This window comes from Sebastes fasciatus, chromosome 16, assembly GCF_043250625.1.
Source record: "Sebastes fasciatus isolate fSebFas1 chromosome 16, fSebFas1.pri, whole genome shotgun sequence".
Lineage (NCBI taxonomy): Eukaryota > Metazoa > Chordata > Actinopteri > Perciformes > Sebastidae > Sebastes > Sebastes fasciatus.
Window position 1 is genome coordinate 20,956,092 of NC_133810.1, and position 27,109 is coordinate 20,983,200.

General features: G+C 39.6%; 3 protein-coding genes across 3 annotated transcripts; 2 read left to right on the forward strand and 1 right to left on the reverse strand.

Moving 5' to 3' along the window:
• On the reverse strand, positions 1-27,109 carry rb1 (retinoblastoma 1). The gene is made up of 27 exons (XM_074611652.1): positions 26,849-27,109; positions 26,294-26,414; positions 24,703-24,806; positions 24,279-24,413; positions 24,146-24,184; positions 23,954-24,003; positions 23,606-23,716; positions 20,157-20,302; positions 19,963-20,040; positions 18,609-18,718; positions 18,430-18,504; positions 17,774-17,861; positions 17,532-17,648; positions 17,385-17,441; positions 17,005-17,036; positions 16,785-16,861; positions 16,401-16,627; positions 7,169-7,284; positions 6,651-6,805; positions 5,230-5,375; positions 4,467-4,571; positions 4,258-4,371; positions 3,269-3,417; positions 3,074-3,104; positions 2,827-2,969; positions 1,290-1,336; positions 1-1,153 (listed from the first exon to the last, which is right to left on the reverse strand). The coding sequence occupies exons 1-27, from the start codon at positions 26,953-26,955 to the stop codon at positions 1,089-1,091; spliced, it is 2,745 nt and encodes a 914-aa protein (XP_074467753.1). The 5' UTR covers positions 26,956-27,109; the 3' UTR covers positions 1-1,088.
• LOC141753206 (lysophosphatidic acid receptor 6-like) lies at positions 8,741-10,760 on the forward strand. Its single transcript, XM_074611655.1, has one exon. The coding sequence runs from the start codon at positions 9,142-9,144 to the stop codon at positions 10,207-10,209; it is 1,068 nt and encodes a 355-aa protein (XP_074467756.1). The 5' UTR covers positions 8,741-9,141; the 3' UTR covers positions 10,210-10,760.
• On the forward strand, positions 14,203-15,346 carry LOC141753209 (lysophosphatidic acid receptor 6). Its single transcript, XM_074611658.1, has one exon. It carries the CDS (start codon positions 14,330-14,332, stop codon positions 15,320-15,322), a length of 993 nt encoding a protein of 330 aa, XP_074467759.1. The 5' UTR covers positions 14,203-14,329; the 3' UTR covers positions 15,323-15,346.

Below are 27,109 nucleotides of genomic sequence, written 5' to 3' on the forward strand. Positions count from 1 at the left end.
TATTTTCAAAAACAAATATTTACTACATTTTCAAGGAACTACTTCAATAAAGTACAATATAAACACATTTTAATTTAAAAACTCTGGTAATTGACATTTCTAGCAATGTTTTACCCTGGTATACTTTTCTGGAGTGAAGTCCACATATTAATGCTCTATGTGGTGTGTTTTCATCGTGGTCATTCAATTTCTCAGAACCCTCTAATCAGTTCCAAAAACTTCAATTGACCAACTTATGTGTATAAAAATGAAACATGAAAAATAGTCCTCTAGTTGAAACACATTAGGAGGTGCATTTGATGTTTGATGTATATTTTTACCACCAAAAAGTGAAACAAAATTTACCATAAAACTATACGCAAAGAGAAACATTACCCGTCAACCAAATCCTATAAAACTACATGAATTTTGGTTGAGTGCAAATTATACACTATATAATTTTCCTTGATATTTCTTTTTGTTTTATAGTCCTCACTTTATAGCACAAACTAAACATTTCCAAGCAAAATCCCGAGTAAAATATCACTTTAAAAGTAAAACTGCTGGGTGGAAAGACACATCGACTTCCCTCTGAAGCTGACAGCTCATCCTTTTGAGGAGAGGGATCATGATTTAACAACGGAAATGTTGCATCATGATTGAAACATTTGAAATATCAAAATTTGAAAAGACTGTCAAAAAGAAAAAGGTCCTGATGGTGGTAAAACTCAAACAATTATTTTTACAAGATGTATCTCAACAACGCTCTTGACAATGGAGAACATCAATGAGAGCAAAAACAATGATTTCTTTAACAGCCACAAATCAACTCCACTCTTAAAACCAAACATACTAAATCTTCAACAAGTCAAAATTCAAATGAAATTCAATGACGTCAATCATTATTCAGTTAAAACACTCAGTTAAAGCATCAACAAAAAAAGAGGAGAAAGTCCTCTATATTCACAGATTACTCCTCAAAGTTAAATACAAACTAAAATCCAACACTAAATGTACAGAGAAACTCATGTTTCACTTTGTGTGTGAACAAAATAAAGTAGTGTTCACGTTGTGATAAACAGTGCAGGTCGATTCAGTAGGTTTTGTAGTTACTCCTTCCTTGATTCGGCGTCCTCCTTCATCTTCTGCTCCTGCATGCGACTCCGAGTGGAGCCTTCATGAAACAAATCATCGATATGTCAAGAGGAACATACACCCACAGGCCGTATGATTGACAGTCAAAGTACATGAAGAAGAAGAATAGGGAATATCAAAACTGGAAGTTAACATATAAATCAGTTTTCACTTACTCATTTCTGCAAGCTTCTGTATCAGTGTAGAATCTCCTCCAGATTTGCTGTAAATAAAATATATAAAGTGAGCCTGGTCACATACAACAGCGAGCAAATAAAATATATAAAGTGAGCCTGGTCACATGAAACAGCGAGCATGTTAATACCCATTAAGTCTCTCTTCAAGAAGACAGTCAGAATTTTGGACAGGAAACCTTTTCGTTTCCATTATTGCAATACCATAAGTAAGTATAACATTTTAAACATTGACACTTTTTAAACATTGACCAAACTTTCACGGATGTTTGTCTTGTTTTTATAGTTCTAAATGGGCTCACCCCCCCACCATTAAATGATTTTATCCAGAAGAAACACAATATTATGATAAATACCAGAGCACAAACTAGGGGAGACTGTAATGTACCTAGGCGTAGTACTAAATTTAGTCAGATGGTGGTATCTGTTAGAGGCACACAATACTGGAACAAATTCCCAGCACATATTAGGGACTGTGACCACTATTTAACCTTCAAAAAAAAAACCTCAAACATTGGCTAAAAACAAACCAGTCATGTACTCATGCATAATATTTATTTCCTCCTCCCCCCGGGGGGCTTTGGGCGCATCTTGCATTTTAACCAGCTTATTGTATGTGGGTCTGTTATTCGTAATGTAACTAATGTGTCCATTTTGTATGTAAAACAGTTTGTGAGCGGATCCTGTGTGCTGTCTCGTGGAGGTGTCCTGTAATTGTAAAAATTGTTTTATGTTTTTTACAAGTACCTGCCTTAGGACTACGGATGAAATGTAGCTAATTCCGGCATATTTACATTGATGCGTATTGCTGATATGTTGATTAATGTGCACTGTCCTAATAAAATAAATACATTTAAAAAATATAAATATATACTGTATATATATATAAATATACACACACCGATCAGCCTTAACATTAGGTCAGCATGGGCACACTGACCAGTCTGCGGCTACGCAGCCCCATACGCAACAAACTGTGATGCCCTGTGTGTTCTGACACCTTGCACCTTGCGGAACCAGCATCAACTTTTTCAGCAATTTGAGCTACAGTAGCTCTTCTATTGGATCGAACAACACGGGCCAGCCGTCGCTCCTCACGTGCATCAATGAGCCTTGGGTCTGACCCTTTCTTGGACCACTTTTGGTAAGTCCTGACCACTACAGACCGGGAACATCCCACAAGAGCTGCAGTTTTGGAGATGCTCAGACCCAGTCGTCTAGCCATCACAATTTGGCCCTTGTCAAAGTCACTCACATCCTTACGCTTGCCCATTTTTTCTGCTTCCAACACAAAGTTCAAAGTTCAAAATGTTCACTTGCTGTCTAATATATCCCACCCACTGCCAGGTGCCATTGTAACAAGATAATTAATGTTCTTCACTTCACCTGTCAGTGGTCTTAATGTTATGGCTGATCGGTGTATCTACATTATATATGTACAGTATGTATTCCATGACTAATAGTTAGTAAATCAGGGTGCTAGTATGCTATGGCAAATAGAACACAATTGTTGACCAACCTGCCATCGGCTTCATCTTGCCCGTCCACATCAAAACGTAACCTCTTCAGAGGCTTCGGAGTGGAGCCGAGGTCCAGAGTCCTCTTAAAGGAGCGGTCGCTGCTGTTGACCATCTGGTTGATCTTCTGGAACCGATTGGACAGCTGCACATGAAAACAGAAACAACAGTGAGTGAGGGGGAAAAAAACCCATTGAAATTGCAGATTATCCTTTAATATGCAACAAAGCAAACAAAAGAGTCTCGTACCCCGAAAGATTCGCCGATTGATACCAGCATTCTGTAAAGGCAACAAACACAAATGAGAAAAATCATGTGCAAATATGCTTTTATGTAAAGGGATCATGCTACATCATGAGTGCAGTTGAATAGCCTTTTCCCTTCTTTTTTTTCAACAATCAATTAAGCTGTCCAAAAGAGAACAACAATCTGCCATGAACTCACCTGGAGCGAGGAGTCATGATACCCGGGGACATGCGTGGGCTTTTCAGAGGGGAGATGTACACGTTGTTGCTCCCAGGCACACGTAAAGGTGAGTTGGGGAACTTGTAGGGGCTGCGTGGTATTTGTGGGATTGGAGAGAGAGTGGGTGGCTACAAAAACAAAAATAACAGTAGTGAGAGGGTATAGTAGCCGTGCACATGTATCCGATTGTGCATGTGTTAAAATTAGGGCTGTCAAAGTTAATGCGATAACAACGTGTTAACGCAAATTCGTTTTAACGGCACTAATTTCTTTAATGCATCAACGCAATAGATTTCTCCGAGGTTGTTGTGGGCTCAGTTTTAAAGCTAGAAGATACTGGCATCGTATGATACAGCAAAACCTCGGGAATCCATTGGTACCAACCATGCCATACTAGCTTGTCACGAAGGAGGCTAAATAATGCTCCAAAATTGCGCTACATTTTGGCGAGGAAAAACTGTCATGGCCATTTTCAAAGGGGTCCCTTGACCTCTGACCTCAAGATATGTGAATGAAAATAGGTTCTATGGGTACCCACGAGTCTCCCCTTTACAGACATGCCCACTTTATGATAATCACATGCTGTTTTGGGGCAAATCATAGTCAAGTCAGCACACTGACACACTGACACACTAACCGCTGTTCTTGCCTGTTGGGCTTGAGTTTTCCATGTTATGTTTGAGCATATTTTTTATGCTAAATGCAGTACTTGATTTCCAATAATAAATATATACATACATTTGGATAAAGCAAGCATATTTGCCCACTCCCATGTTGATAAGAGTATTAAATACTTGACAATTCTCCCTTTATGGTACATTTTGAATAGATGAAAAATGTATGATTAATTTGTGGTTAATCGTGATTAACTATGGACAATCATGCGATTAATCGCCATTAAATATTTTAATCGATTGACAGCCCTAGTTAAAATCAAAATGTATATCCTTCATGGGGAGGTGTCTCACCCTGGTAGACGCATACTGCAGGATGTTGGTTTTCAGCTTCTGCATGAACACTTGGTTGTAGAAGATAATGATGGAGTCATAGTGGCCCTCAGTGATCAACACATGCTTAAAGGTCTGTAAAAACAAAGACATGTTCATAATAATTCAACATGAAGTGTGATCACAAAAGCCTGAAGGGTGATAGAGTTATTAGTATTAAAAGGCGTCACCTCCTGGTTGGTGTTGGGCATGTTCTTGTACGCTGTGACGATGGTCTTGAAGCGCAGATCAACACTCTTCACTTTACATATGGCGTACATGGCTGACATCATCAACTACAAGCACAATGAGAAGCAGTTTTGGAACAAAATCAAACAAGACAAAACCATGAGGAAAGACATGCTAAGGAAAGAGTGAATGAGCAAAAGAAAGAAAGACGGGCTGTGTCCGAATTCGCATACTCTGCACTACATACTCAATATGTGTACTACCGTTCAACATACTTTTATGTGAATAAACAGTAGCATGTATCTAGTCGGACGCACTGAGCAGTAGTTTGCGTCGTCACTTCCTGAGAGCCTCCTTGTCGGTTGGAAATGTGGAACCATGGTAACCTGTGCCAACCTCATGTGACTAAACAATGATTTGTGAGAATCATAAAGTCTGAACCAATTTTAAAAAACATATTACAATTATACTTACCCTTAAATTGAAGCGTTATAGACGTTACAGAGCTGGCCTTCAACATCTGTTATGAACGTTGTCGTTACTACCGCATTGCATTGTGGGTTATTTATGCCGCCGTAGTGTCCAGCGTTGCATAATGTAATAATAGTATGCAATACGTGTACTATTGGTTTTATACTAAGGTTTCGGACATACTGAAAAATCTCACATACTGTTTTAGAGTACTAAATGGCATGGTAGTACGGAATTTAGGACTCAACAAAAGAAAGAAAGAAAGAAAGAGCAAGCAGTGGCTTGTCAGGTTACCTGGTCGAGGTGGCGATCTCTCATCAACTCGTGCTCATGCTGCAGAGTGTGCTGGAACAGGGTCCATATGATGGGCTCCAGTTCAGGGTGGGAGGGCAGCAGGTAGGAGCAGAGGATCTTCAGCCTCATGTAGGCCAGGCGGTACACTACAGAGAGGAAACCACAGAGGACATGGGAAAAAAAATGCAAGGATTTGTGTACTGAATAGAACAAACTGAATAAATATTAGTTGTCATTTTGTAATACTTTCTTTTAGTTTATACAAATGTCTTAATATGTTCCAGTTTATTATGAAGTAAAATTGGAAATCCATCACTGACAAAAAAAGTGGAGATTACTGAATGTTTTGTTTGTAACATATTACCTATCCCTTTGGCAAAGTGAAACTGGCAGTGTTTATCCACACATCTGTGATTGTAAATACATTATCCAGAGAAACCTAATGTTTTGAGTGAAAGGAAGAAGTTTCCCGCGCTTCAACCGTTTCACAAGGAATAGTATAATAGGACAATCTTGTAACAGGAGAGACTTCAGAGACCAGGTCCAAAGCACACTGGAGCACACGGATTTAAGGCAACCAACTTTAGACTAGTGGACTTGGAGCTGAAACGTTAGTCTTCTAATAAAGTTGGTTGCCTTAAACCTGCTGTAGGCAGAATGTTTTTGGCATCATTGGGCAAAAATTCCATAATAACGTTTCAGCATATTGTAATTCAAGTGTTCGGAGAGAAAACTAGACCTCTGCACCTCCTCATGGCTCTGTTTTCAGGCTTTATAAAATATAGCCTGTGACGGGAGACTTTGGCCAATCACAGGTCATTTCAGAGAGAGCGTTTCTATTGGCTGTTCATTTAACGGCGGCAGCTGTCAATCACTCGCGAACTCCGCTCATACGGTCAAACTAGGCAGCGCTGATCAAATATGAATCAATATTCTGTTACTGTAATGCCTATTTTCTCACTTCATATGTTTTCAGAAACATCTTGTAGTGTACTGTTTAGCTGTAAAATGAGAATGTTTGTGACCCGGCAGACATGTTGAGATCCGTTGAGGAAATACCAAGCACCGCCCACCAGCCGGAGCAAACTTTCTCATTTCACAGCTGAGTGATTGACAGCTGCTCAGAGAAGGCAAGGCTCCAGCTCGGGTCTGATTGGTTGTTTTCCTCCGGTCTGTGAAATCTTGCAGATGCCATTAGGAGCACCAGAGGGCACTGGATTCAGATTACCTGTCTCATGCACTACTGTCAGGATATAGTGACCGTTTTATAAAAATAACTTCTTTTTTTTAATATTTTTTGCTCCTATTGCAGCTTTAAATCCGTGTGTTCCACTCTGCTTTGGACCTGTTCTCTAAAGTCTCTCCTGTTACAAAAGCTAATGTTTTGTATGTCTTGAGAAAAACATAACTAAACGTCTTACATTTTTTATAGAAGAGGCTGAGAGAGTTGGACTTGGGGAGTCGCGGAGTCTGGCCAGCAGGCTGGGTCGGAGGCTGACAGGAAGCTTGAGAGCTGGGTGTGGCCGGGGAGTCAGGAGGCAAGACACGAAGACCCGGACGCACAGGGGACAGGTATCTGTAAGGACAATGGAGAAGCGCATTGGGCCCCGTCAGTTGCATCATTAAACAGCAAAATTTCCATTAAATGTACAGCACAAATCACATATAATTAAAGGGTAGGTAGAAGGTAGAAGAACAGGTTCAAAGCTACATAAAGGAAAACTCATGGAGAGTGTAAGTCATGGAATTTAACAGATGTCGTTTTTTTTAATACCATGATGCTGAACAACGACTTCATCAAACTGACAAAGCTCTTTTGCTTATGACTCACAGTGGTTTCACAACAGCTAAAAAGGTTTCAGGGTCTATGAAGGTCTCCTAGCTGCTGCATACCAGTAAGTGAAAGACAGACAAATAGACTGTGGGAAGTCAGACTCACAGGTCAGCTGCGGTGTGGTTGTGTTGCAGGGGTTGGCTGAAACTGGCTGGGGTCTCCACCTGCTCTGCCGCTCCGCCCTCATGCTCCTGTTTCAGCAGCTCAAACAGCGGGGAGTCCTGCATAGACACAAACAGGATTATTTACATTTACATTACACAACACCCAGTGCATCTGTCATCATCATGTTGAGAATTACTACACACCGTTTACTGGAATTCAAGTCAAATAATAAAATCTAGACAAAAGCCTCTTTCATGGCTGAAAGAAAGCAATCCAAATTCAACTTTTGCTGATGCTAATTACACTTTTACCAACACCTGAGCAGCCAATCAATACCTCAAAGATTGGCAAATATGAAACACAGAAGCCAGGAGTACGTACGTCAAGTCTTTTGCAACTCTGAATTTGCATTTTATCTGATAAATAATCACAACACTACCACTGGAGCTGCTGCGGTCTGTTTATTAGATAATCAACCTCTGCATTCTTATTAACATGAAGAAACTACCTGAGGATCAAGAATCAGGGATGTTATGAGGGAACCTATTGTATGTTTAGGTTGCACTGCAGTGTAACTTATTCAATTTGGAGATAAAAGAGATAATGATCACAAATTCAGTCATTTATTAATTGCAACTAGTGCATATTATCTCAATAACTTTGAGAACATTTAAGAGCCCATCTCTTTGGGTTTTCCCCAGAGCAACAAGTGCAGGAACATATTTATAATTACATTTTACGCACCTAATTTCCTTAGCAAAAACCCAACTGTCAAATTATAACTATGGGCTGATGATACAGCTGTTCCTCATTTTATGTTGACCCAAGGACACTCCTGATAGTATCCTATCTGATTCTAGTGATAATCACGGAAATCCCCTCAATCTGAAACCAAATAATCATTTTATTTAATACTACTCTCTAAATACCAACACAGCAAAATCCACACCTACACACACACGCTTGTCAAACAACATCTAACTCCAAACTAAAAGACATGCAGACCAGTGGTGTAGGGGAATATCAGCATGTACAAACTGAGGCAAAAATCAGCGCTGAGATCACATAGGGAAGTGGGTGTGGTTTACTACTCAGCGATTTACACAGTGACTGCAGGTACGGGCTTGCTATTAGTACATTCTTCGCGTCACGCATGCCACGCCCGGCTCACTACACAGACTCATTTCAAAAGTGCACTTGATATTTGATTGCTTTCACAGCAAACCAGTGACGTGGAATGGATGTCAACACTGCAATGTTTTATTAGGTATAGTAAAAGTCCTGTTCATGTTTAACACGTCTAAAATTATGGGAGGTTGATCTAAACTTTCAAATTTTCAAACAAGTGCAAAAACAAAGCAGCAATGGGAGGACTTTGTCCCCGGTGGAGGCTCCTCCCTCTGTGTTTCAACAGTCCAGTGAGTTCATTGTGTTTCTGATTTAGGGCCAGGCAGGGGCAGAGTAAAACCTCTGGAGCATAAGAGTAAGAATCACCATGCCATCCCCCCACACCCTCACCCCCCTCCAGAGCTGCTGCAGGAACAGACAGGAAACAAGAGAAGGGAAGAACCACTTGACAGTTCACGGAGCTGAGGAGAGGCACATGACTCTTCTCTCAAAGGGATAAACATTTCAACTGTGAAAGACAACTGGGAAAGACTGAAAACTTCACTTGAATGAGGAATTACTGGACGTGCAGGACAGCTTTCACGTACAGAAACAAAGGATTTTGGATACTAATGCAGGTATTTTTTATGGAGTTGCTGTATACTCCCCAGTATTTCATAACACAAACTGAGCATTCTTCAGTATTTCAGGACTGTTTTTCCTACCTAAATTAAATGTAAATTTCCTCTGCCTGTTGCACATGGTTGGATTAACAAGCTGGATTTTTATGACTGACACAAGTACAAGATTGAGGAGAACCTTTTTTTACTGCGTGAATGTGACAAACTTATCAACCTGCTTTAAAAATGTCTAACAGCACCATAAACCTGGCGTGCAACAAGAGTGACGACTTCAAGTACCCTCTGTATAGCTCGGTTTTCAGCCTGGTGTTTGTGGTTGGATTCCTCTTCAACATGGTGGCTGTGTACATTTTTGGCTGTACGCTGAAGATGCGGAACGAGACCACGACATACATGATAAACCTTGTGGTTTCAGACTCGCTCTTCGTCCTGAGCCTGCCTTTTCGGATTGTTTACTTCATCAGTCGCGACTGGATGTTTGGAAGCGTGCTCTGCAAGATCTCCGTGGCCCTGTTCTACACCAACATGTACGGCAGCATCCTCTTCCTCACCTGCATCAGCGTGGACCGCTTCCTGGCCATCGTTTACCCGTTCAGGTCCCAAGCAATTCGTACCAAAAGGAATGCCAAACTGGCCTGCTGTACGGTGTGGGTGATGGTTCTTTGCGGGAGTGTACCCACTGGGTTCCTTTTGGACACCACTTCAGACCTCAACCAAAACTCCTCCACAAAATATTGCTTTGAAAACTACTCCAGAAAGCAGTGGAGGGCTGAGCTCTCCAAGGTGGTGGTGTTTATTGAGACTGTTGGCTTCATCATCCCATTGATGCTTAATGTCTTCTGCTCGATCATGGTGTTACGGACGCTGAGGAGACCCCAGACCATCAGCCGTGGTGGGAACCTCAACAAGACTAAAATCTTGAGGATGATCATCGTGCATCTGTTTATCTTCTGCTTCTGTTTCATTCCCTACAATGTTAACCTCATGTTCTACGCCATGGTCCGCTCCAACATCCTAAAGGGATGCGACGCAGAAGATGTGGTCAGAACCATCTACCCCATTGCTCTGTGCTTAGCGGTGACCAACTGCTGTTTTGATCCAGTCATTTACTACTTCACCTCGGAGACCATTCAGAGCTCCATCAAACGCAAGTCCACAGTATGGCACAATGGTGCCAAGCTGTTCGACAGGCTACAGATGAACAGCACGCAAAGCAGTCCAAATACAACACCCAAAAGCCTGACCCTGCGGACTCTGACATCCAAAGTGTTTGACGATGAGTCTACGATCTAATGGCAGCTCTATTATGGGAAATGATTAATAATTCAGCGATTGCTTGTGATTTGAATCTGAGGACGTAGGTGGAAGCAGAGTGGCTTTAAAGATCATAACAACACATAAACACAATGGTTGCTAAGGAGTCACTCTCATCTACTGGGCAACACAGAGACTTTAGACTGGGACACTGATCCCTAATCAGTCAATAGAAGAGTGGAGCAAGTCAAAGAGGAAACCATATTAAAGTGTGCTGCTGCATAAAGACCCTTTATCAGGCTGCCAATTCACAACACACAAGTTAGAAAACTCCTCATTCTTATGAGTTATGAGTTTATGATGTGTATTAGTGGCAATGGCAGGTGTATAAGCCGTGGCGCTGCAAATTATGATCAGCTTTTGCACAAAAGACATTGTACGTGTTGAACCAGTATTACAACTCTTTATGTACTGTACAGTTTCTATGTAGCCTAGTTGTGGCCTAACTGCGGCACTTTATAGAGCAGCATGTTCTATAGCAGCCTTTACCCATTATACTGAAAGAAAATAAAAGTTATTAACTTAAAAAAGGTTTTGAGTTTGAAATTCACTACTTGTTTGATAAATTCTGTGTTGTGAAATATTTGAAATTAGCAGGGTATCCGTATGCAACTCTCTTTGGGTGCTAACAAATTATTTGTCTAGACTGATTAGTCATACATGTACCAACAACACAGCTACAGGTAGTGTTGTTGGCCAGTGCCATGAGTGCACAATGAGTCAATACATTTTACAGATTACAGATGTGGTCAATATTTGACAGATGCATTGCACCGGCCAACACTACACTAACACTGCCAATGGCCTTATCTACATAAGTGTTCATTTCTGTAGGAAATGTTAAAAAAACAAAGAATTTCAGACTAAATTTTGCAAGTTACTGAAGTTTGCTGAGAATAATTTAAAAAGATCCAAGCCAGACTACGTGACTACATGTCTGTTTCCTATGAACTCATAGGTAAGGGGAAAACACAGCTCACAGTGTAAATGGAATATGCTGCAGCTTGATTTTGTTCATTCCTGTAAAAGGTAGATATGTGCTGCAAGACCGAGCGCTGCTGCATTCCTGTTGAGAGGTTTAGCCCGAGGGTTTGCACTGACGAGGGCAGACTCACAGACACCGCCACGCTTGATTGTAAAACATAAGCAGGCGACAACATGCCACCCGATGGAGAAGTACGTTTACAAAATAGAGCACGGTGGTGACTGCTGCGGGCTTGAGACATATCCGGTGAATGATGCAGAATGTAAACTTAAAACTGGCACCCTTGAGACAAATAAAACAATTAGGCGTTCCTAAAGTTTTGATTTGCATGTTTGGGCTCCTTACACCACAACATGTTATTACACATAAGCTAACAGTCAAGATGCAGCTGGACTTTCTCCACCCAACACAAATTAAATATTTGCACTGGATTAATGGTTTTGAGCAGAAAACATCATTCTGACTCAAAGCTGACATGATAATCACACAATCTTGTAATATTTATGATAGGGCTGTCAATCGATTAAAATATTTAATAGCATGATTGTCCATACTTAATCGTGATTAATCGCAAAATAGTCACACATCTGTTCAAAATGTACCTTAAAGGGAGATTTTTCAAGTATTTAATACTCTTATCAACATGGGATTGGGCAAATATGCTTGCTTTATGCAAACGTATGTATATATTTAAGAATATATAATAATAAACAATAATAATGATGATATTTATACAATTTAGTATGTGCAAGGAGGGCTTATTGAATTCAACAGTAAAAAAACCCCATCTCATTTTCATTTGCAATGATAATCATAACGTGAAGGTAAGATTTATTTTTTATGAACACAGGAGAATAAATCTTAACCAGTTATTTTTCTATCAAGACATGCTGTATCTCTCCTTCATGTGGTATTTAGTTTTCTATCTAATTCTATCTAAATATAATAGTCTAATATTCTCAAAATTAAGATAAGTCAAACAGATACTCAACATTGTTATAATTTAATTCCAGTTGGTGAAAATGTGATGTGGATAATAGATGAATTACTACTTTTCTCAGGTGCAAAGACTAAATCTTGACACAACATACATTTTCATCAGAGTTAAAAAAACTTGTCCTGAAGGTTTTGACTTCATTTTAAGCTAATCAAGACACATATTGCATCCAAATGCTCATCTATGGGTCTGTAATGGACTAATAGACTGCGATCTACATCGACTTGTTGTTCCCTAAGAGCGCCGATCCCAAGGCTGACACGCAAGATACACCGCCGTATGATGACAGCACCTTCTATCAGTGAATTACTGCTATTCCTCTATCTGTGTAGTTAATGATTCACTCCAATCACTTGTGTGGGTTTTTAACAAGCAGCTATAAACATGACCCCCACCGTGACGGTAATGAAACAATCTGTGCTTAATTGTAAGTCTGATCACAAAATTTAGGGGAATGAGAAAACTTGTTGGTTGAAACCAGATAACGAGTCGATCCTCAATCCAACCCATCGATCAGTACTTTTAAATATTTTTACTAAATGAGCTAAAAATAAGGTAGTAAAAACAAACCACAAGAAGTGTGTGTAGGAGAGGAGAGAGGGAGAGAGAGAGGGAGACCCTGACGTGTGTAGGAGAGGAGAGGAGGGGGAAGGGGGGCGGGGGGACCCTGACCTGTGAGTAGGCGTGAACGGCTCCAATCAGTAGCATGTGCACCGTTACAGCATCATAACAAAGTTGTCCTGCTGCTGAACAGCAGCTTTATCACACCGTTACTGTATTGATGAGATCCTGATACTGGTGAGTGATGAAGTTTTCGGTTTCAATATTATTATTAATTTTACTAATTGTGCACGAGTTTTACAACAGCAATTAACTGTATCACCATATCAAGGTTTATCTGAAGACGAAATTGAGGACTATTTTTGTTGTATGTGATATTTGAGAATTTACGTTAAGAAACCAAATGAATGTGATGAATGAATGAGTGTAATGTGATTAGATCAAGAGGCACTAAACTGCTACATGCCTTGCATTTCTTAAAGATCACATCAAAATCAATTCAATAGTTAGATACTCATCAGATACTTAGTATTGGTGGTAACTGAATGGTTATACAGGGGTTGTTATCAGCTCACTAAAGCCAAATTATATGAAAAAAAAAAGGTCAGGGGTTGAATTTTTTTTTTAAATGCCTTATATCATAGAAAAAATGTCTCATCAAGTTACTGAGAATAAAAAAATAGAAGTTAATTGAGAGACTACCTGAAAATTGACTGAAAGTGATAGTATAGTGATGATCAATGTGCCTGTATTCAAAATAATCTCACAATTCTATTTTTGAAATTAATGTTCAAAGGCAAAGTAACATTAGTGTTAAGATAATAGTGGGAGCTCTCTTGTAATTCCTCAGTCAGTTGTTTCAAACTTAATGGTCATGTTGTGACTGAAGTATGTGGAGTTGTTTAACAGCCTAAATTCCTAAATTCCTGGTGACTTGGTCACAAAAAAGGAAACTAATATAAAATGACAAAGAGTACCACAAATCATGATGGCATATAGCAAACGCAGGAAAAATTAGTAAAGAGTGCTTACAATCAGGCCCTCCTAATAATGACTGAAAGATGCTTAACTGGATATTTGCTGACACATTGCAAACTGCAGCCTGTCAAATTAAATCAACTCTTCTGACAATCTCAGATCAATTTCATGAGCTTCACTATATGTGAAATTACTGCGGGGAAACAGTATTACATTGAGAGGAAGTGATTCTTTTTTTCTCGCTCTGCGGGTAATGAAACCAAATGTTTGCTTGTTTTATGAGAGCGGGAAGTTGCAGTTAAAACCTTATTGACAGTTTGACTGTCGTCTTGTATATCAAATATAAATCCAGCGATGCTAGCCGTGTATTCATGTCTCCTCGGCAAATTTACATTCCATAAAAACAGCAGATGTTTTGAGTTTATTAAGTTTTTACTTGCCACGGGTTTAACTCCAGCAGGAGCAGCTGAACCTGTTCCTTCCTCCCATCTTATGTTCACTTCAACCATCCTCATTTCCTCCAGATGTGAGAGCGACACAATGATTTAAAGTGTTGGAGCAGCAAATCATTTTGGGACATGGAGCAGTGGAATATGACTGATGTGCCAACCAAGCCATTCTCACCTCTGTCTAACTGCACCGTGGACACCAGCTACCGCTTCACCTTCTATCAGGTGTCCTACGGTGTCATCTTCCTGCTGGGGTTGGCCACCAACAGCCTGGCTCTGCGCAGACTGTGTGTGTCTCCCTGCACCATGAACAGCACAGCCATTTACATGGTCAGCCTGTCAGCAGCCGACTTGTTTTTTGTCATCTCTCTGCCCCTGAGAATCTACTACTACCACCAAAAGGCCAGAGCATCGTCCACCAAGACAGGAGATCTGTCCAGTTGGACTCAAGGGGTGGCGTATTGCCACCTCACTTTCACCCTCAAATACATCAGCCTATATGGAGGCATTTTCTTCCTGCTGTGCATCGCTGTGGACCGTTACTTTGCTGTAGTGCACCCGCTGGCCTCGACACTCCGCAGGCTGCGTGTTGCACAGCTGGTAAGCGGGGGAATCTGGTGCCTGGTGCTGGGGCTCAGCGTGAGTCTGCCTCTGCTGCGCTCTGCAGCCGCTCGCCAACACCAGCCCTGTCTGCTGGACCCGTCCTCGCAACGCCACCGCACCATCATCCTGGTAGCTCTGGGCTTAGTGATCGGGTTATTTCTGCTGCCCACTGTGCTACTTCTCTGCAGCTACTGCCGAGTGCTGAGTGTGCTTCGCCAGCCGAGGCACCGCTCCCGCAGCCAGCGCCGCAGCCGCCGGCACACTCTCACAGTTATTTACTGGGTGCTAGGCATCTTCCTGCTGTGCTTCGTCCCCTATCACATCAACCTCCTGGGATACACCCTCACACATGTGGGGCTGCTGCAACATTGTGGTCTGGCCAAGGTGACCAAGGCTGTGCACCCCGTGGTGCTATCACTAGCTAGCTCCAATTGCTGCCTCAACCCGCTCATCTACTATTTCTCTGGCAGCCTGGTGCACAGGGAGGCGCCCGGTGGTGGAGGCAGTGGCAGCCAGTGACACAGATCATTTCTTCATCATTATCTTACAAACACTGGTTTACTTTATTGAACGGATTCATAAAATTGACCAAGACTTTGTCTATTCCTATATAGTATCAACATGTTCTCATACAACAGTTCGTATGATATTTTTAGTTTTCCTACGAATGTTCAGCAACACCTGACGGACGTGTCAATTTCCACTCCAGTCTTTTCAAAATAAACTTCCATCTTCACAGGAAACAACTTGGTTAGGTTTAGGTAACAAAACTACTTAGTTAGGTTTAAGAAAAGATCGTGGTTTGGGTTAAATATAACAACGGAAGTGGCGTAAAAATTACGTGACAAGTAAATCAACGTTGACTTCTGGTTTCACACATGGTACGAACGCCGTTCTCCTGGGCGAAAGTCCGGTGTTTTTTGACCCATCCATCCACCCAGACCTCCCCCCTATGCGGCGTTTGTTGCTCTTTATACTTCCTGGTTCACAGTTACGTGGATTAGAAATTGAATTCAATTGAATTCAATTACAAATTGATTTTGTGGGATATATACGAATTACAGTGCATTACTTTTCGTAGGTATAGCTATGAGCGGTGTATGAGAACAGCCTGAAAGTATCCTGTTACCTATACTGTGTGCACTTCTTTGGAAGTTAAACTGAAGAGAACTCTGCATGTGTTTAATATGTAATCTGTATTTTTGGCAGGAATTGCAATGTTGAACAGGTTTTGTGTGTGTCTACTTTAGCGCACCACTGAGCGCAACACCTCTGGAGCAGTTGGGGGTTCAGTGCCATGCTAAGAAGCACATTGTCAGCTTAGTTATTTTGTTCATTATACTTTGTCAGTACAAGTTCTATGTGTTTGTGAAATACTTACATGCAATGACACTTTTCCTATGTATGCCGTTATGGAGTAGTTTGTATGTTGATCTTATGTGTCATTTTGTTATTCTTGTAGTGTAGTAATACATTAAAAACTGTATATTATATTTACGGTGTTTGTGCGTCTTTATGTTGTGTATGCATGAATCTCATTAACATGCTGTGACATTATTACTATCACACTGTAGTAGCGATGCGAGATAAAACTGACCGTCCTCCATGCAATCCTCTCCATGATGAGGTTCTCGCAGGTCTCCAGATGTTTGACGATGTCCTTGCTCAGAGTGGGCTCGGCCTTGATGAAACTCTCAATGACCTTGTAGAAGTCAAAGGCGGTGAGGTTGACCACATCCAGTATCCAGGGGAAACACACGTCTGTTTCAACTTGATCATCACCACCACCACCATGGTTGTATCCTCCGGTCTTAAAACTGCTCTCTAATCATGAGGATCAAACAACATTATTACAACTTGTCGCACATCTACGGGAAGTGTTTACCCGTGTTACTGATAACTATATGATACAACACAGTGATTTCAGAATTAGTATGTGAATGCATCTGTTATTAACTTGCAAGAAAATTACGGAACGCACCTCCATACGTCGCCATCACCACCTCCAAAGCGCAGGCCAGCAGTGATGTGTGGAAAGTGGAGTCATTGAGGAGTTTACTGGAATGGAAATCATATGACTGAGCTCAAGGCAAATAACGCTTCACTTACAATAAAAACAACAAATAGCATGCATGCAAAAGTGAATACACACCACCAGTAGCTTTATAACTGTGATTCAATAAAAACTGAAAAACACATACCTGAAATTTTGTACAGACAGTCGCTTCTCCTCCTACAAAATGTGAAAAAAAAAAACATGAATAGGAGTTATTGCAGACATTTATGTCGTCTACAGTTCATGTGAGCTGCTTCCTATTAACAGATTTTGTTTGATCTCCGCTCTGTTCTGTTCTGTAAACAAAAGTTATAAAACATAGAAAGTGAAATAATACGTCAGTGGAAATATGTTTGATAATATGTATGAGATGCAGTAGATTTATCAATTGTGGTTTTCGGAGATAAATTTTTGTGGGTAAGCCTGTGAACTGCTACATTTGAATTAACTTCTAATTAATAAAAATACAAAATCATTTAATAAAACAGTTGAAAAATAAATAATAAAATGAAAAAAGTCAAGTACCGATTTCAGCATTGCCTCCATGACTTTGTAATACAGTCTGACGCCGAGTTTAAATCTCTGTAAGACAAAAGAAATACACAAGCAAGACATGAAATAATTTGAGCATAGCCATTGTAGCTCGTTGTCTCCTACAGTGTTAGTTCGTACCTGCCATCCGAGCACTACACAGCGCTGGCCGACTGCCTGACCAAACCTTTGGCTGAACGCCTGTCCGAGCGTCTCCAAACGCTTCAGCACGTCCTGCGTCGGGTCCATGGTGCAATTCTGATCACAGGAAAGAGGAAAACAGGAAATACGTCAAATGAAGGCAGTTAAGATAAGCAGTTAAGTTCCTGTAGTAGTTTCATGAGATATTTAAAATCAATGGCAAAACTTCTAGAGAGACCCACTTTGAAATATGTAGCCAGATTAGTAGATGGCTGATCCCCACTGGAGGTGAGATCACCCCTCAACTGCTGAATGGAGGTCATGGCAGCTCTGATGAGACAAAACAAAAATCAGACGTAAACTCAACACAATGAAATATGTCCAATAACCTACATACAGTGCAAGAAATCCCAGAACAAGCTCAAACGTTTGTTTTTCCATTTGGGGACACATATACACATTCAATTTAAACATTGTTATAATATCTTTATAGATATCACGGAATAATTTTATATTTTGCAGTTATTAACCATTAAAATTCATGGTTGTGCTGTGACAATTAGTTTACACAAAAAAAAATGTAATTTGAAATTTAAAAAAGTATCTTCTAATTACTAAGTTAGTTTGCTACATAGTCATTTAGTACATCTTATAGTTTTTAATTTCAATTTTTGGGTACTTTGCATGGATAAAAAAGCAGAAACTACAGACCTACACCATAAACACTGTCTATTGCTTATTCAGTCCTTATCAACTATGATCATTCATTTCAGCAACTTCCAAATGCACAAGTTGACAACTATATATAGACTCAGGTGAAAAGGTGCTGTTGAAAGCGAACATGAGTACTCAGTCCTTCTCCAAACAATGAACAGGTGAGTGACTGCTAACTGCTCACCTGATTGGAGTCTGGGGGGGGATGAGTACGTCTTCATCTGGCAGGTTCTTCTTTGGCGTTCTCTCCACCTGTGATCTGAAAAAAGAAGCAGATTATTAAACACTTGTCTATAAACTATTTTAACAGATCAACTAGACCAACATCTAAAACACTGAATAGTGAGAGAAAGAAGAAATTACATGTCAACTTTAGGCGCAAGAACAGTCTCATCTCTGTCAAAAAACAGCCGTCCATCGATGTCTCTACTCTTGAGGTAGTGCTCTTCATATTGTTGGTTGAGCTCATTAGCCTGTCGGGAAAATTAAAGGTCGATGTTACTCATAGTTAAGTGTCTCCCTTCATACTACTTTACAGTGCACAACAGACAGCAGATTGAAGAGTTCTCCGTTAAATTTTATATTCTACCTAAATCCAAAAGTGCTAAATTGTACAGATATCAAAAACAAAAACAGTGCATGGTGCCTTTCACAGTGTTAATTTATCGCAGCATTGATGTACATGAACTGTTTATGTTATCAGCACTGTATTGAGGAACAGAAAATCATCACAACCTTGACCTACTGTTTCAATTTCACTGTTGTAGGAGGGCAATCTACTCCTTATACTGCTGGCTATCTTGAGCTCAAACAATGCACCAGATTTCATTAGCTAAATGTATGTTTTAGATCTGAAAATTAAATCGGTAATCATAGAGATCAGACGATGATACGTCATCAGACACTAGAAATCCCTGCGGATGGTAGTTCTTTAAACAGCCTGAAGACTTGTACAGCTGTGTGCATATACACAAATGTAAAGTTACCGGAGTGAATACAAGTAGAAACAACAATTATTTGGCTTTAACCAGTGTTGGTCACATACACGGAACTCTAGCCTTTATGCTCTTGTTGTCTTTGTGCACATCACTCACACTACAAGGGTCTAGAGTCCTTGTTGCACTTGTACAAGACTTGTCTGAAGATTGCATGATTGTAACCCTGCCAGAGTCTGTCTGTATCTGATCGGATTTCAAACTCAAAAAGATAAACATCTCTGAAATAAGGCAAGGCTCCAACTTGTCTTGTCTGTCCAACTTGCAGAATATTCTCTTTTCAATTTACCCAGGCCCAGCATAGGTCAGATCAATAAGTTGAGGAGGTTATTTACACAAGACACTTGTGTAAATAATGCGCACCACCTGTCCATTACTGGGGTAATGCAACAGTAAAATAAATATGTCTAGTATCCCTCCTCGGAGGAGTGTGTCGGTGTCGGCAAACAGTAGCATCCGGTCTCCTTTGTTTTCATACCTGCCTCTGCAATACACCACCCTGAGACACTACACAGGATCCCCTTGCTTGAGTACACATTTTCCTGACACCATGTATGTGAAACCAAACATGTACGAGCAGCAAAGAGAACAAACAACAGCTGTCAAACACTCAAACGTTCAACGAAGGCAACAGCAAGCAGGAAGAGATAACTAATGGAAATAGCAGTAAGTGAAGAGCAGACAGTGAAACCAAACAGTAGAGCAGGTGTCGCCCTCCTTACCTGAGGAAAATCTGGAGATCTCGAAAGATCCAGTGAGTCCAGGAAAACAGAGAAACTGGTCTGGTATACATTCTTCACCTGCAAATACAGTTAGCATAAAGAGGCAATTGAGGTCAAATAAACACTCAGGCAAAGAAATGTGTATTTGTATGATGACTGTAAGGACGATAAAAAGAGGGGGAAGGGGCTCAGACCTCTTCTGTGTTGCATTCATTCTCTTTGCACAAGGTTTTGAGAAGCTGCAAATCCACCTCTGGCTCCACTGGTCGGGATTTGGCTTTGCTCTGGTTGCGGCGAGATGTTCGTGTCGGAGGGCTCTGAACTTTGCTGATAGCTGATTCTGAGGGAAAAAAAAACATTTAAGGGCTTAGAAAATCTCTGGGAGCCATAAACAATAAATCCTAAACGTCAACTTACAGTATATTCTAACTAACATTCTGATTTATTCATTTTGCTTTATTGCATTCACTTTATCTTATTCATATGTACAGTACATGTATGTGTATGTATATGCAACATATATACTGTATGTATGTGTATGTACATGTAGGTATATGTGTGTGTATGTACACTGATCAGCCATAACATTAAGACCACTGACAGGTGAAGTGAAGAACATTGATTATCGGGTTACAATGGCACCTGGCAGTGGGAGGGATATATTAGACAGCAAGTGAACATTTTGAACTTTGAACTTTGTGTTGGAAGCAGAAAAAATGGGCAAGCGTAAGAATGTGAGCGACTTTGACGAGGGCCAAATTGTGATGGCTAGACGACTGGGTCAGAGCATCTCCAAAACTGCAGCTCTTGTGGGATGTTCCCGGTCTGCAGTAGTCCGGTCCTACCAAAAGTGGTCCAAGGAAGGAAAACCGGTGAACCGGCGACAGGGTCAGACCCAAGGCTCATTGATTTACGTGGGGAGCGAAGGCTGGCCCGTGTTGTCCGATCCAATAGAAGAGCTACTGTAGCTCAAATTGCTGAAAAAGTTAATGCTGGTTCCGCAAGGTGCAAGGTGTCAGAACACACAGTGCATCGCAGTTTGTTGCGTATGGGGCTGCGTAGCCGCAGACTGGTCAGTGTGCCCATGCTGACCTAATGTTATGGCTGATTGGTTGGTGTGTGTGTGTGTGTGTGTGTATATATACGTATATATATATATTATATTTGTTTCTCTCATATAGAATGCTTGCATCATTGTTTGTTCTACACCAATAACTCACCATTTCTATATTTATCAATATTAGTTTGCTGTCAATCTGTATTTATGACAGGGTGCTCTGTTTTCCTCCACATGGCACCCCAAATGTATTAAGGGTTCTTGGGAACATGTTATTATGATTGTAAATTGTTATCAAAAAGGGACAATGCCTCTCATCCCCTGCACGCCACACTGGAGTCATACCAGAGCACCTTCAGCAGTAGACTGAGACCACCGAGGTGCACCACAGAACGCCACAGGAGGCCTTTCCTACCAGTGGCCATCAGACTATATAACTCCTCCCCCTTCTGCAGGAAGGACAGCTGAAAACACCGGACACTGACAACAACAATAATATCAATATCATGTGCAATACTACTTTTTACATTATCATGTGCAATATCACTGTTCATTGTGTGCAATATTAATGTCCAACATGTGCAATATTACTTCTTTTCTCATCACATGCATTATTACTTCCTTTTCGTTTTTTTTAAGCTTACTTTACCTTTTCTTATTTTACTGATCTTATTTACTCATTTTACTAACTGTATCTTACTTAATTGTTATTCTTTTAGGCATTGGTGCTGGAAATAGTACTTTTTATTTTATACACTTGTATTTTATACACTTGAATTTGTTGTAATTTTGTTGTATTTTTGAGCAATCTCTGGCACAAGAATTTCCTTCGGGATTAATAAAGATCTATCTTATCTCATATTGTGTTTTTGGCTTTTGTTTTTTTTCTAGTTTATTTATTTATTAATTTCCCCCCCATTATATTATTTCGACATTGTGTGCAGCCAAATGTGATTTCGATTTTTTTTCTTCTCCATCTCTACTCCTCTAGGTGTGTATGAATAGGTGGGTGGGACGGGTGTGTTGGGTGGGATGGGTAGGTGGACACGTTGTTTGTTGTATATGTACACTTAAAAAAGAAATAATGGAAATACTCTTTTAAGTACTTGCTACATTATGCTGTGAACATGTACATCCCTTGAACATGTACAGTGTCAATGTCTACAAATAACAAATATATATATATAAAAACAATAAATCCTTTCATGACACACAATATCTGTTAAATTGAGATTATGTTTTCCATTTTCAATGACATGACAATGAAAACATGACTGACATATGTTACTATACCATACTTTACTATAGCAAACAACAACTTGAAATCCTATTAGGTCTACAGAAACAAAAAATATTTTTTAATTTATTATAAAAAGACTGGAAAAACAATTTTGACTCAAAATTGTTTTCCCAGTCTTTTTTTAAATAAATAAATTTGACATCAGGGCTGGGCCATATAGAAAAAATCAAATATCACAATATCTTTGGCAAAATACCTCAATATCAATATTGTAAGGGTTGACTATGGGTGCTTTCACAACATATTTACACGATGAGATTTTTGATAAATAATCATCAGTAATGTATATAATGACTAAGTGGGTAAAGGCAAATAACAACAGCTAAAACAGTCTGGTAAGTTCAGAAAATTACATCACTTTACTGTAAAGCAGCCTTTAAAACCAGGAAAAGATAACACTTACTGTATGCCATATGATATTAGGGTATCCAAAATCTAAAATTATATTTAGTCTTATATCACAAGATCAATATAATATTGGGTAACACTTCATTTTACAGGTCCGCAAATTTCATGGTGATAATTAGCAAGTAACCTATTTGAAATTTCTTTGGAATTACTGACAAATTACCCCAATATTTACCTGAAAATGTATCGAACATTACTTTGTTTGGCTGTCTTGACTCTGGACTTTTATTATTATTATTTTATATATATTATAAACATTATTTTATAATTATATTCCGCTATTTCCCAATAAGCAGTAATAAATAGCTGGTAATTTATTTAATACATTTCCAGGAAAAGAATACAAAGTTAATTGATATGCTTTATTTCCATGTCTGCTGATAAATAGATAATAATTAGCAAATAACTCCCTGAATCATTACATTAGCTATCATGTTATATTTGTGTCGACAATAAGTCACACAATGGGGAGATTTGTGCCTGATCAGAAGGGTCTTATTAGGTTTTCCACCTCTGATGAAGAGCAGCGCACAGCCCCCTCTCAAGCCTAAGGGCCCTATTTCAATGATTATATGCTATTTTAGCATATAATTTTTAAATAATGTTTATAATATAGTAATTTTCTATACATTTTAAGGTAAATATTGGGGTAATTTGGCAGTAATTCCAAAGAAATTTCAAATAGTTTACTTGGTATTTATCACCTAATTACCATGAAATTTGCAGACCTGTAAAATGAAGTGTTACCTAATATTGATATAATGCGAAGGCCTATTTGATGTGAGACCTTTGGACTTTAAGACCTGGTTGTACGATGAGAAGACAGAAAAAAGTTTATGAAATAAAGACAGATTAAATCAAATGACACTGAATCTTACTGTAAAGAGGCTGCAGAAGGTCTGGAGGGCAGCGTTTGATGAACAGCTCCAGCGTACAAAGCAGCAACTGGAACGATATGACCAGGTCATCCTCCATCTGCAGGGCCCTTCCTGCAAACAGCAGAGATGCAGCACATGAGAAGCAGCATCCCAATACTACTGACTAGAAACAATAGAACTGTAACCGCGAGGTGAAACTTTTTCCAATTAATTTGAGCTCCACAGCTGAGCACGTAAGAGGAAGGAAGGATGGAAAGAAGACAATGGAGAAACACGAAAACTATTCCATTAAGTGTGTTAACAGCTTGATCCTGCTTGTTTTTGTTGTTGTTAATGTGTTAAACCTACCTTTGGCCAAAATAAACATTGTCCAGCAGCTCCGCAAGGTCTCCCTCTCCCTTGGAAAAGAGACATTGAACCATTAATCATGAACCTGCATCACATCTTTTATAACAAGCACTCAATTATCAAACACCAGACCATAAAGATACTAACAAAGGAGTGTGACAAGTACATGAGGTAAAGAAGTATCCAACTTACTGGTCATCAGAAACCAAAGCAAAGATTTTCTTGCATGTTCTGAAACAAAACAAATGTTAGTATCAATTACAATTTTGCCCTATACAGTTTGACATGGATCAAGCAGCTGTATCGTATTGATGTATTCACTCACTTCTCAAACCGCTGATAGAGTGCCAGCGTCACATCATACTTCTTCTCCAGTCGTGTCAGCGCTGAATTCACCTTGGTGCTTATGGTATCCAAGTTCACATCCAGCTTCCTCACCAGGTCCACAAACTGCTTTACACTACAAAAAAAATAATGATTTGTGTGAAAGATAAAATAAAATAGCATGAAACTGAACAATAAAATTAAGGATAACATTGTAAAACCAAATCAAGGATTCAGATTTACTGCAAATCTGAAAAATATTTCAAACTACAAAAATCCTTTGTGTTGTATCTCAATTTGGTCACAGTTTGTATGTGGACCATGGTGCTCTTCTTAAAGAATGTCTATTCAAATGATTCATATTACATGCATTAATGTGTGTGAGTATTAGTCAATAACATGCATCATGCATGGCAAGTACTTACTTCAGACTGACTGCTTTCAGAACCTGAGTTAAGGTGAAACAGGCGACGTCCATATCTGTCCCCGACACATACAGACAAGCCCCCCACACCCTTTTCTGACTGTCCTGAAATGAAATGAAAAAGAATGTTTACAACGTATATATAATAACATGCAATATTGTTTTCAATCACTGATATCATGGTGGAGAATGTTAATATTATCAGGAGGGCTGAAACATAAACCCCATAGACCTGCTAGAACAAAGCAATACCACTCTGTAGGTTATTATTCATTTAATCAAAAACACTTATGTCCACATTTGACTGTTTAATTAATTTCCTTTAGCAGAGGATTAGAAAGAAAAATGAAATAGCAGTTGGACTGTACGACTGTACGCTAAAGACAAGCTTGACTTTTCATTTAAAAACTGTAGAGAATCCATAATTACAGGAGCAGGATAACCTGCAGGATAACCTGCAGCTGTAACACAATAATTTCCATTATAATTTCCATCTTCCCATCTAACTATCTATCCAGACTGAGCTTTGTCCAACCACAACATGCCAAGAGCATCACCCATACACACTGTGCCACATCACCAGATTAGTATAAACTGGCATGTTGGCTACAACTAAGGCAACACTAAGATAATAACATAAAACTTTTGCAGTGTACATGAGACATCTGTCTGCTTATTATGTGCAGTGCATCCTCATCTGCATTCCTTTCACCAGGGGTGGAAAGAGAACTTGTTGAAAGAAATGTAATTGAGTAGCTTTTACATCTACTTGCACTTTTTGAGTACTTTTGATAATCTGGGACTATATTTGCACTTTCTGATACTGTATTCAGCTACTGTTTGAAAGGCAAAAAACAATAAAGCAGTGTAACGTTATGTGGGGCTGGGCAATATGACAATATACAGTATATCGTCAACATTTTATAAAAATGTCTATCGTATAAAATGTTCTACATCGTTTCTATCGTGATATAGGCTGGGCCTATATTTATTTATTTTTTCAGTAATTTCACTTTAAAGTGTTATGTTCATTTTGCACCGAAGTGCTTAAAATGAGAAAATATTCTGTACTTTCTATTTGTCAAGTATTTAATTCAAACAGGAGAATACAAAAAATAGGCTTTACCATGTGGTTATTTCATATAGACTATTAATTTATTGAATAACCAGAAAACATGCCATATTGCAACATATTTCGGGAATTGAGATGTGAAATGACCATTATCGTGATATAAGATTTTGGCCATATCACCCAGCCTTAATGTTATGCCACAATTGCTGTAGGAGGATAATGCATTTACGCTTCTCCCCTGATAGTCACATTTGAGAAAGCTTTTCAAAAAGCATCACAGACATGGAGCTAGATTGGTTGAAAAAGGCATGTTCATTTTTAAAGGTTGCAGTCTGGATGCCATAGTGGCCATTTTATTCTGACCAAACAATAAACAGTAAGCTGTTTTCAAAGGGACACTTTTGTTCACTTATTGAGTAGTAATATTATTTCCAACCATGCCTTTTACTTTGATTCAATAGGACAGTCAACAATATCACAACATTGAAAATCCACAGTCACATAACGTATAAATACATACAGAGATTTCATCCATGGACTCTTGAACAGTTTTCCACAGCGTCCAGGCCCGGTCACACACCAGGTCAGTCACATGAAGGCTCTTACACAGGGTCACAAACTCAGCATCCTTGTCTCTGTGTCTGGAGGATGGAGGCCAGAAATCAACATGATGGGGAACATAAACAGTCACAGGACATCCAAACATGCTGCACAGATGATGATGACAACAACAACAACCTCTCAGTGCAGCACTTCCCTGACTGTTAGCCATGGTCTGTGTCACACTCAGAGGTGTATTGATGTTGTTGTAACAGCGTTACATCTCATCTTAAATCTGTGACTGAATAGTTCTAGTCTGTGTATAGCGTTGAGAGACGTTCAGAGTCACTGGCATTAGCTCACAATACAGGCCGGAGTTAGTCTGAAGAGGCTAGCTAGTCACAGAACAGTGAAGCTAGCTAGCAAGAGTCAAACTAGCACAAACTAGCTCAACATTAGGTTACAGTGTAAACTGACTTGACATAGTAAAGCCCTAATTCGCTAACTGCTGAGACGTGAGGCAAAAATAACTGACTTTTTCAGAGCTAACTGTGGACTGTCCTTCTTGTCTGGAGAGACACTTGCAGCTCTCTTCAGCTCTTTGCTCTGTGTTGGCCCACCGTTGCGCTTTTTAGGTGGCATCTTCGTATCCAGTTACCTAACAGGAAAATGTAATAATAAAAAAAATAGAGCGATTTTTTTAAAGGCGACAACGTGGGTTTACCAAGTTTAAAGCCCACTGTGTGAGTTCCGTGGCAACAATACAACAAAACTGAACTGACTTCCTGGAGCTGTG

Coding starts and splice junctions, on each gene's coding strand:
- LOC141753206 (XM_074611655.1), top strand. CDS start 9,142: ATGTCTAACAGCACCATAAACCTGGCGTGCAACAAGAGTGACGACTTC.
- LOC141753209 (XM_074611658.1), top strand. CDS start 14,330: ATGGAGCAGTGGAATATGACTGATGTGCCAACCAAGCCATTCTCACCT.
- rb1 (XM_074611652.1), bottom strand. CDS start 26,955: ATGCCACCTAAAAAGCGCAACGGTGGGCCAACACAGAGCAAAGAGCTG. Junction 24,807..26,293: donor AGTCCATGGATGAAATCTCT/GTATGTATTTAT, acceptor ATTTCATTTCAG/GACAGTCAGAAAAGGGTGTG. Junction 18,505..18,608: donor CTTGCGCCTAAAGTTGACAT/GTAATTTCTTCT, acceptor TTCTTTTTTCAG/ATCACAGGTGGAGAGAACGC.